Genomic DNA, 11,623 nt, shown 5'->3' with positions numbered 1-11,623 from the left:
TTTTCAATTACGTTTTTAGTCTGGAGGTGAGGTGAGGCTGTCACAGACCGGGTTCCACTCCTCACACGAGTCCCAATCTCACGTGGAGTGTGGTAGTAAATGGGAGGGTCTTGACTCAGTCGAAAACGTGGGATCTCCCGCGAAATTCTTGAATATTGCCGGCTGTGCCCGCCCCTCCTCTGACAGCAGGACTTCATTCAAACGTGATAAAAGCAGAGAGAGAGCTATGATAAAAGTTTTTTTCTCACAATGCCTGAAAACAAAATAACATTTTCCCAATCAAACCTATTCTCTTGCTATTTCATATAGTCTATAGGCTATTGGAAGTCTAAAACGTAATACGGTATTCACGGTTTCACAATTAAGCATTTATGTTGCCCTAAAATATTATAATTGTTATAGTAGGCCTACACATTTATAAACTCGTTCAAACTAAAGATTTTTGCCTAGAACATTTCCACAAACTGTGCTATTAAATATCAGCATTGTCTGACTCTGACAGACATTCAATTATTAAATAGCCTTGATATGATGACTTTTCAAGAGTTATGTTTAGCTAGACTACAGTGTGGTTACTTAGTTACGACCCATTGTGTCATGACTCATCAAGGAGGCATGACCAATTAGGCTGTGTTTATGATAGACCAAGAAGTGTCTGTCAGCCCATTTTTTGTTAGGCTGGAAACTCAATGGGATGACACGAGTTCCAATCTCACGTGGAGTGCAGTGATGAAAGGGAGGGCACCAACTCAGTCGAACTGTGGCGTCTCCCGCCAAATGCTTGAATTTCCCCTCCCCGGTCTTTGACGTTGACTCTCACAAGACCTCCGAGTCACGTAGACAACGTGATCAAGTTTTCAAATTCAAACCTTTTTTTCCCTCTCTCTCGCGATGCCTCAAAACAGATAGGCATATATATATTTATTTTAATCAAATGCTTTGTTTACTTCACCAAATCATGAACCACTTTAGCTACACTCCCTTACTTTTTAAAGTCTAGAACTTGGAATATTCACTATGTTAAACAATAAAACAATCCTCTAAATTCAAATATTATTTTACAAATGTAAAAACTCTCTTATGGGTAAATGAATGGATTAGTTTGTACAGAGTTAAAAACATTAACATAATACAATTATTAAAATAGCTTATAGTTCCTACCCTTTTTGTCTTATAATCTACTTAAATCAGAAACAATAACATTGATACATAAAAATAAAAAATATTCATCACTTTGAATAGAAGATTTATTTCGTTTTCCCACAAACTTTGCATCATCTATATATAAGCACTGAATAAATGAACTGTAAAACACCATAGTCATCATGCATGGGTGTGTTAGTAAGCCAGCCAGACAATATTTCTGTAATGGATTGACTTCCTCAAGGAAGTTTTTCCTGTTCGCATCCTACTGTAGCCTACAGCCATGTCTGGTGATTTCAGCAGATAGAGGTGGAAACAGTTTTGAGGGGAACTTATCCAGAAGATCATATCTTTGTTTTTTCGTCTACTTTAATATATTGTATGAGACAAATAGGCAAATTCATATAAAATCTACTTTTTATTATTGCATTATTTGCCTGACAAATTTAAACAGCTGTTGACTATCAGAATAAAATAAAACACACTCAATGTGACATTCAAAACTCATTTTCAGTTGGTGTAGGCGTGTAATCTGCTTTAGAATTGAACAAATTCAGGATGACATTTATTTTTCCATGACAGCCAGAGCTCATCTAGTGTGTTAAAACATGGAGAGACACAACTAGTTTGACACTGTCTCCTAGTGGCCATACAGTAAAACATCCTGTTCAGGGCTTGTCCTTACATGTACTAGAGAGATTATGTCCGGACATGTAGCAGTGAATGGGCGTACCCAGGCTTTAAATAGAGCTGCCTGCAGTGCTTGCCTAGCCATATCACTATATATGCTGTCTGATTTTGTCAGAAGTGTGAGATACATAGTATTAAGGACTAGTTAGATAGACTTGGACAATGGTAAGTTTTACTTTGTTTGGTTTTTTGACAACTGAATTTGGAACTTTTAATTAGACAATTATCTGTCGCTTTACTTTACTGGAACTGGTGATATTTATTTTAAACAAATTATGTGGAATAATAATATACTCTGTTAGTATAAGAACATCTGTCTGACTTAACTTTGCCAACCTGTGTTCTTGGGTCTCCTTTTGTCTCATGCAGTGTAAAACGATGGCTTCTCACAAGCGAATCCTACGGTCACTGAGGAACAACGGCCCTACCAAAAGGAACCTGTTTGGCCCCGTGGATCGAGAGCGACTCCAACTGGAGTACCAGGAATCTCTGCGCAAAGACCTAGAAGATGCCTCAAGACGCTGGGACTTTGACTTTACCTCAGAGAAGCCCCTTGATGGAGGTGTCTTCCAGTGGGAGGTCATTTCAGGCACTAAAGTGCCACTCCTCTACCGATCTTCTATGCCCGGCCGGGGACATCTGAAAGGACAGACTGTTGTAGAAGTAAAAGCGAATTCTCACTCACTACAAAGTCCTAAGAAGGAGAACATTCTACTCAAGCCACAAAGATGTGTTCTCAACCATCAGAACCTGGAGAAAACGCCAGCGAAACAACGAGGCGAGAAGAGGAAGCAGACCAATATTACAGGTTAGTGTTTAAATAATGACAGAAATTGCAAGTAGATTTGCTTCGAGTTGAAGATTGTGTTGTGATGGGCAGTACAGCCCTGTGGCACCTGTGTCAGTGAATGTGTGTAACATGGGAATCAGTTACATATAGATTTGAGATACCTCCTAGTCTGATTGGCTGTGCATGTTAATGTTGCACTGTCATTGGCTGTCCTATGTTTTCTAGCTCACTGCAAATCTCCCGTTCTGTGCCCGTGCTAGAGTGCCATATTAATGACCATTGTTATGATCAAGCCATCCGACAAGTCACTGTGTGTTGTGGAAACTGTGTGTTCGGTCCTGAGTACAGTTATGTCAGTAAACCTAAACTGAGGTCATGCCAGTCATTACCCACTCCTCTACACTCAGCAGCACGACAATTGTATGTTGCATTCCAGTGCTAACTACAGCCCTTCATGTTCTCTATCTCAACAGATTTCTATCCAGCCAAGAGAAGAGTGGTTGACGAGAACGGCAAGAGGAAGCTCAAGGGGAAGCAGATGAATATTACAGGTTAGTGTTTAAATATGATCGAAATTGCAGGTAGATTTGCTTTGAGTTTAAGATTGTATGTTTGCATTCTAGTGCCAACTACAGCCCTTCGTGTTCTTTATCTCAACAGATTTCTATCAGCCTAAGAGAAGAGCGTTTGAGAATCGGATGCGGCACTGAGGTCAGGGCAGTGAGTAGTTTTGCTGCAATTTGATACTACAGTAAAATGGCTAGAGTCCAAGTGAACCACAACAAACACTACTTCACTCTGGGGAACCAGGAGAACCACATTCTGATTCCAATGACTGCCTATTCGCTCATAAGAAGATCTTGAACATGAATGAATGACTGTCAAAAATCAATGGGAAAAACAGGAGTAACCTCATCTAAACTGTACACGTCATTGTTTATGTAAGGATAATCATTGTACTGTATTCACTCCATGACGGTTTGTGTTTTGCCAGTGGTAAGACGAGCACATGACATTTGAAAACATTTAAGTGGTATCAGTGGTTTTCTCAGTATGTATCAAGGAACAGAGACCCAAACATGGCTGGGTCCACAGTCCACACCACATTCCACAATACTGTATAAACAATCATATCTCTGCCTCGTTGTCTTCATAACTTGAATACCAGAATGAAGCAGCAGGCTACTTTGGACTTGCACATCTATACCAAACCATTGAATTGTTAGTACATACAAGTACATAACGGCTGAAAATGGTAAAGAGGGTGCAAGACCAATCGACTCATATTGTGAGATTTAATCATGTTTTTGTTCATTTTCTTTTATCATTTTTTCATTGTGTTTATCATGAGGGTAAGGAATCATGTTGTTTGTCCTTTTATATCTTAAACTGAATTGTGTGCCATATTTGAACACATACTCTGAATCTGAGTTCTGAAATACAGGCAGTTTTGTGTGAATATAAATGAAGTGCCTCCACTTTCTCCCTATAGCAGACTGCTGCAATACTCTGTCTAGACTTTGATGTGTACATTGCATGAGAGAGATTTGAGTACATCACAAGGTCTTGTGAACTCTTCAAAGCAATATTCAACTTTATATATAAATATATATATACAAAGATTTAACTATAGAGTAGTAGCAAAGCAGTATTGCACATGAAGCTGTCAAGTGGTGCGTTCTGGGGACCCAAAATAACCAAGGGGCTTGAACATTCCTTAAAAGAACAACCCTATGAAACATATTGCTATTTTTTTATTTGAGATATAAGCTGAATTCTTTATAATTTTTCTATTGGAGGAGTGGTGCAATTGAACACAAAGTGTCCTTGTGTCTGCCTCAAAACTAAATAGGATGTTTGTCCCTGATAGTAATGTCTATGATGGCAAATCCTGCTGCTATGGGGTAAATATCAATCGATGAAGGTAATGCTAAACCTTTCTGATAGCTCACAGCCCCAGCTACAATTTTAAAAAGTGAAGTGAGCGGCACTATTTATGAGTTTATTTCATTAAGCTTCCTGCTAAGCTTGACCAATGTGATCCTGGCCGTACAAACGGACACCAATTGACCAATGACAGTCCGGACAGACACGGGACAAACAGACAAAGCCAGATGTAGGAGCGGTTAGCACCGCTCCAAAACACAATTAGCAGCATTACCCCTATAACAAATGCACTTATGTTTATACATGCAAGTCCTAGTGTTGTATGGTAAAATATACAAATAAAGAAAATATGTTTTTATATGCTCGGGATAAAGAAATCTGGAGGTCTCAGTTGGAACTGTTACCCCGCGACCCGATTCCGGATAAGTGGTTGAAGATGGATGGATGGATGGATGGATGGATGGATGTTTTTATATGTAAATATGTATATTTATTGTGAAATATGCCTTTAATTGTGTTTAATTGCCAAGAGAACTCAAAATTCCAATAAAAGGTTAAAAATGTATGTTCTTGTGTACGTTATTACCTTACAGTGGTGTAAAGTGTTGCTTTTAAACTAAGCGCAACATAAAGTTAATCATCTGATTTAAAAATAAAAAATGACTTGAGAGGCAAGATGCTCCTTGTTGGCTTAACCTGGCAGGGGCATATCTTTCCCGGGTTGTAGGACAGCGGTTCTCAACCAGTGGTCCAGATACCAGGTGGTGATGAAGTGATGAAGTTGGTAACCAAATGGACTCTTATATATCTTTAACTCTTGAGAGTGTAAAATGAAACCAAATGGACCCTTACAGGTACATTTGGTTTCATTTTACGCTCTGAAGAGTTAAATTATTGTTAAGAGTCTGCATTACTTGATTCATAAGAAGTCTACACAATTAGCGAATGCAGAAGAATTGTTATTTTGATTAACGTTTTCCTGTTATATCTCCTGTGCCACATAAATAGTCCTACGGCATGGAATTGTGGACAAAATCATATATTCAATGATAACAAAATATTATTATTATTACCCTTATTATTATTATTAGTAGTAGTAGTAGTTTTGGGTCTGAGGCTAAATCTCATCAAATGGTGGTCCATGGCTTATTCAACTGCTGAATAAATGGACCTTAATAATAATAATAATAATAAATGTTATTTATATTGCACTTTACATTTGAAACTTGATATGAAAAGGGTTGAAAACCACTGTTGTAGGAGACGATGCCCTACAGGATTTTACATTTAGTTTATTATACTCATACTGTAAATATGTTTCCGAAAGCATACTAGCTACTACTTAAAATAAACAAAACAAATAAAGAGGGTGTCATTTCCTGGTATATATGCAAAACAGAGACAACCATGTTATTAAGGGAGGATATTAAATACTAATGTGGTGTGAAGTAAACAGGAATCTAAAGCTATTAAGTGTTAACACAGGATTTCCCTATAGGCCTATACATAGGCAGTGACACAAGCCCTTCTGCCCCCCCTCATCCTCCTCCCGCCCTCTCCCTCCCCTCCTCCCTGGCCTCAGCACAGAAGGCACCTGCACGCGTGCGCTAAACTCAACTGCTCCCCCTCCCCTTTCCCTCCATCATCTGTCCCTCATCCATTATAGGGCAGGACGGATAGCATTTGGGTGGAGAGGATACAGAGAGGAGAAAGAGAGAGAGAAAGAGAGAAGGAGGGAGACAGAGAGGAGGGTGTGTGAGCAAGTGATCTCACCGAGGAGGCGGACGGAGAGGAGACGCAAAGAGGAAGATGAGAAATAGATCGGAGGGAAAGAGGCACGGCGAGGCTGCAGACATCTTTGCCGTCAACAATGGAGCATGAGGACCCAGTGAAGCGTTAGGGAGGGGAAATAGGGAGGGAGGGAGGTGGGAGGGGGGGGTCTCCCTCCACTGTGAGCACACAGGGCAGAGGAGAGGAGAGGAGGGGAGGGGTACATAGCAGGCAGAGGAAGAAAAATAGGATGGGCCTCAAACACAGACTTGCAATGGCACTGCCAATCTTGGATTAAACAGTATGGTAACGTTTCTTATTTAATCTATCTGGTTTCTGTGTCTATTCATCTTGTGTCTCATCCTCCATGCTTGTTGACAGCCATCACCCTATGTCTTATGTCGCAGTGTGTTCCTCCTCCTCCTCCATATGAAGCCTTTTTTTAATGTCATGGACATCTGCTGTCTTCATCTTCATCATCATCAACACAGACCTGCTTCCATCCAGACCAGTTCTCCCATTCCCCAAATCACCAAGGACAAAATTCTCAAATCACCCATATGTTTTTCACATCAACCACTACAATTTGAGCATCATCGGCCATTGCTGTCTGTCTCCTCTATGTTGTTTTTGTTTGTGTCTTTTAACCCTATACAGGATGCTGAGCATTCCCTTCCTTTAACAGAAACTGTTGTTGTTTACTGCGTGAATGATCTCACTTTCACTGACGAGGGATCAGTAGACGGTTAACCGCTAGGGACTGCAGTCCTCTGGTTCTTCCATTCATTTTGTGACTGTAACCTACTTTGTGAAAACAAAACAAATGTTGCCTGCTTTCTCTCTGTGATGTATTTTCTAAAAATGGTGCAGGGGGCAACTGCCCATTTGACACTGTCTCTCGCCAAAAAATAAATTGCTTGTAAAACCCTGCGGTGTCCTGTCTAGAGAAATTAGAGCAAGCTGAGAGATGTGTGGTGTGGTGTCATGTGTCTACTCAGGCTCCCGTTTTCTGGGTCTTATTACAGTACTTTGATGTCTGTCTAGGCAACAGAGGGGGGATAATGAATAAATCACCCTCTGACATTATATACACAAACAAATACAGCCAAACGAACAAGGAAATCCTATGTTTATAGACTATAAATTATATCTCAGCAAAAGAGCTCATCGTTTAAAGGGATTACTTGTATTACAGTTACATCATGCTACATCAGTACCCTACTTTGCAAATCCTGCTGGCTAACCACACAACACACTATTATGAGTGAATAGGATAAATGGACAGTTTTACAGATATTAGCAACCTAATTGTCCTCATGGAAACATATAATCAGCTCATAGCATGTAATTATGTTCTCTGAATAGTTTTCGTCTCTCAGCTCTATCTATAGCCAATGCATTATAATAAAACATGATGCTGCATTGTAAAAGTCTTCTATTTGGTGCTGTGTCATTGTGCAGTCCCCTTCTATTTAGGCTGAATTACCATGCCTGCATGGCTGGAATGTGCAGTGAGATTTTGTGACCTGATGATCAGCTAATATGTAAACGTATGTATGACACCTATAGATCTGAAATGAGATTTGTAGACTGTGAAATCCTGAGTGTAAAAATTCACCTGTAAAGATTCACATTCAGTCGCATGCCGGTGTTGCATGCAGTAAATAGCAGATCTACTACAAGCTTGTAGATCTGCTATTTACTGAGCCCTGACAGCGGCACGCAACTAAGTATAGATTGACCTGTACGGGGTCCAGTATCGCTCTCTGCAATGATATCAATCATGTGTCCATTACATTCCATTCTCCCCCTCTCTCAGCTGGATAAGAGTGAGGTGACCACTCTAGGCCTGCCCCCCACCACCAGCCACGGAGGCTCCGACACTAACATCAGTGACGGAGGAGGAGGAGGGGGAGGGGGAGGGGGAGGAGGAGGAGGGGCAGCGGCCGGGGGGGTTGTGGCAGGGGGAGCAGAGGGGTCAGGTGGGTCAGGGGTCGTCGAGGCGCCCCAGCGGAGGCAGCGGGTCGCCGTGGATCATCTTCAGCAGAAGATCCTGAAGATCACGGAGCAGATCAGAGTGGAGCAGGAGGCCCGCGATGACAACGTTGCAGAGTACCTCAAGTTAGCCCACAATGCGGACAAGCAGCAGGCCTCCAGGATCAAACAAGTGTTTGAGAAGAAGAACCAAAAATCAGCGCAGAGCATTGCCCACTTGCACAAGAAGCTAGAGCACTATCACAAAAAGTTGAAAGAGATAGAACAGGTATGTGATGTGGTGTGTGTGTGTGTGTGTGTGTGTGTGTGTGTGTGTGTGTGTGTGTGTGTCTGTGTGTGCGTGTGTGTGTGTGTGTGTGTGTGTGTGTGTGTGTGTGTGTGTGTGTGTGTGTGTGTGTGTGTGTGTGTGTGTGCCTGCGACCCTGCGTGCCAGCCTGCCTGCGTGCGTGCGTACAGTATGCCTGTGCATGAAAGTGTGTGAAAGTAAAACTTGATCTTAAAAAGTTTGTAACACATTGGTAACTGTACAAAGTTCTATATCTTTGCAGCTTTTAACTTCTAACAATCCATGTTGGCTTGAAACCCCTAATCAATTCTTTGTGATACATTCGTTCCTGCTCTCCAGAACGGACCAGCCAGACAGCCAAAGGATGTCCTCCGGGACATGCAGCAGGGATTCAAGGATGCCGCACGGCGTGCTGGAATAGGTAGCTTCGGTGGCGGAGTGGTAGATGGGGTCAAAGGTGGTGTGTCTGCCCTCACTCACACGGCCGTGGTGTCTAAACCGAGGGAATTCGCCAGTCTTATCCGCAACAAATTTGGCAGTGCAGATAACATTACCCACCTGAAGGACACGTTCGAGGACGGGGTTGGAGGACACTCTGTGGACACACCCACACCCCGTGCACTGAGCGGCAGCGCCACACTGGTGTCAAGCCCAAAGTACGGCAGTGACGACGAGTGTTCCAGTGCCACCTCCGGCTCGGGGGCTGGCAGTAATTCTGTCGGGGCAGGGGGAGGAGGGGGCATGTCGGGGCTAGGGCCCACGATGGGGAGCCCCCGACTGGACGGGCATCACCACCACCACCATCACAGCTCCTCCTGGGACGTCCTTCTGGAGAGCTTGCAGGACATCAAAGCCAGCCAGGTGCACATGGAGGATGCCATCGAGGACATGAAGGGTCAGCTCCAGAGCGACTACTCCTACATGACTCAGTGCCTGCAAGAGGAGAGATATAGGTAGAGATGCCCAAACCCTGGAAACTGCATACAACATGCAAGTCCACATTTCAGAAGTTTGGGCCATTACTTAAATATTTTTAAATATTGCCAAATAATGTAGTGATGTAATCACCAGGATGTTTTATCATTCTTAAAAGTGTTCTTGTTTTTGTTTTGAATATTCAGGTACGAGCGACTTGAAGAGCAGCTGAATGACTTAACAGAACTGCACCAGAATGAGATGACTAACTTGAAACAGGAGCTGGCCAGCATGGAGGAAAAGGTGGCCTATCAGTCTTATGAAAGGGCCAGAGATATTCAGGTAAAACAAGACAGGTTGTCTGTGGGGGTTCTTGAATACATCAGAATCATCTGATGCACCTGAACACATCATCAGTGATTGGGGGGGACAATTATTTACTGAAATAAACACCAGTATTTGAAAAAATATCATGTTTTTTCCACTGCTAATTAGGGGTGTAACAGTTAATAAAACCAACCGATTATAAAACAGACCAAGATATAGATCTGCTATTTCCAATCATTCGATAAATTAAGAAAAAAGGCAATTGAGGATGGATAGTTGCAGCCCTAATAATGCTAATAGTGTCACTCTGTGTGGTATCTGGATGTGTCCATTGCAGGAGGCTGTGGAATCATGTCTTACCCGCATCACCAAGCTAGAACTGCAGCAGCAGCAGCAGCAGGTGGTGCAACTGGAGGGCGTGGAGAACGCCAACGCCAGAGCTCTGCTGGGCAAACTCATTAATATAATCCTGGCACTCATGGCCGTGCTGCTGGTCTTCGTCTCCACTCTCGCCAATTTCATAACGCCGCTCATGAAGACCCGGGCGCGCGTGGGCGCCACCGTTCTCCTGACCCTGCTGCTGTTCGTCCTGTGGAAGAACTGGGACTTCTTGGAGTTGTGGCTGTTGCCCAGCTGAGCATCTCCTCAAACAAGGGAACCCCACAGGCCTGAGGGACCAAAGCATGCAGAGCAGAAAATGACAGGCTAACAAGCTCCCCATACTCAATCACTAAAAGGCTTAATGACAGAAATAGAATGAGAACCAGGGCAATTGTTTCCCCTTGATGGTTAAAGATGGTGTGACAGTGCTAATAAGAGCTGCAAGAAAACACCTGTTCTGGGAAGCTACTGAGAAGCCTGTATGACAAGCAATGTAACAAAGTTCTGCCATGTTCACCTGAGCAACGACCACCCTTTTCTCATCTTGTCCAATCTGTCATTGTTGATACCCCAACATTGCATTTACTGCCATTGCCAAATTTGAGGGGTCATGCTGGAAATCTGTGTTTTTCTAATAATTACACAAATTACGAGGACTGTAACAGATACTTTATGACTAATATTCATGTTCGCTGTAACCTTCATGTTGAAGATATAGTATACAGTCCTTGGAGCGCATAAGGGAACAAAGGCTTTTTCCTCCTTTCTAAATATGAATGTTGAGTAGCCCATGTGCTCGTGCATGTTGTCAAATGTGCATTGAGATGTGTTCAGCTTGCATGAGTTAACATTTCATTGCAAACAATTAGTACTTGCAATGTTTTGCTCTTCTTTCTACATGCCATTCTGTTGCCAGACATGCAAAACAAAACATGTATCTCAATTCACTTTCACCCCTATCTATGTGTGCTATCCAGCACATCCTGTTCTGGTGTTGAAGTAATTACTTTACATGTGTTCATTTTTTGTCTTTTTATCTGTGGTGAAAAGAAAAGATATTTGATAAGGTGAAATAGATATCTGTCAAAGTTAGCTACAAAACACTGCTCAATGCTATTTCAGCCACTAGTCTAGCACTGCAAATATGTTAGTATCCAGTATCCAGTTCACTGGCATGTCAAATCATTGTCTCCATGTTTATATACCGTTTTCAAAGTTCATTACAACTGTTTTATTAATAATAAATGATTTCTTATATTAGACAGAGCTTAAATTGCATATTATTATGTTCAGTTATTTATTTATTTGTAATATATATATATTTGATCATATGTTGGAAATTGTGACTCATTCTAATGGCAATAATCTCTTAGTTGGGAATTGTTTTGAATTTGTTTGAATAATCTACGAATTTACTAGTTGTAAAACTAAGCAAAACT

General features: G+C 41.8%; 2 protein-coding genes across 2 annotated transcripts; both read left to right on the top strand.

The window, feature by feature from the left end:
- Positions 1 to 2,211: 2,211 nt before the first annotated feature.
- Positions 2,212 to 3,333, top strand: cdkn1a (cyclin dependent kinase inhibitor 1A; the record flags this gene model as incomplete). Its single annotated transcript, XM_080728161.1, has 3 exons — positions 2,212 to 2,641; positions 3,097 to 3,174; positions 3,284 to 3,333. 3 exons carry the CDS (start codon positions 2,212 to 2,214, stop codon positions 3,331 to 3,333), a joined length of 558 nt encoding a protein of 185 aa, XP_080584287.1.
- A 636-nt stretch (positions 3,334 to 3,969) lies between these two features.
- tmcc2 (transmembrane and coiled-coil domain family 2) lies at positions 3,970 to 10,440 on the top strand (the record flags this gene model as incomplete). Its single annotated transcript, XM_080728160.1, has 5 exons — positions 3,970 to 3,975; positions 8,100 to 8,543; positions 8,901 to 9,514; positions 9,683 to 9,818; positions 10,141 to 10,440. 5 exons carry the CDS (start codon positions 3,970 to 3,972, stop codon positions 10,438 to 10,440), a joined length of 1,500 nt encoding a protein of 499 aa, XP_080584286.1.
- Between the last annotated feature and the right edge of the window lie 1,183 nt (positions 10,441 to 11,623).

The sequence above is a fragment of the Nannobrachium achirus genome (assembly GCF_963921795.1).
Source record: "Nannobrachium achirus genome assembly, chromosome: 6".
Lineage (NCBI taxonomy): Eukaryota > Metazoa > Chordata > Actinopteri > Myctophiformes > Myctophidae > Nannobrachium > Nannobrachium achirus.
This window is presented reverse-complemented; position numbering and strand designations above follow the sequence as displayed.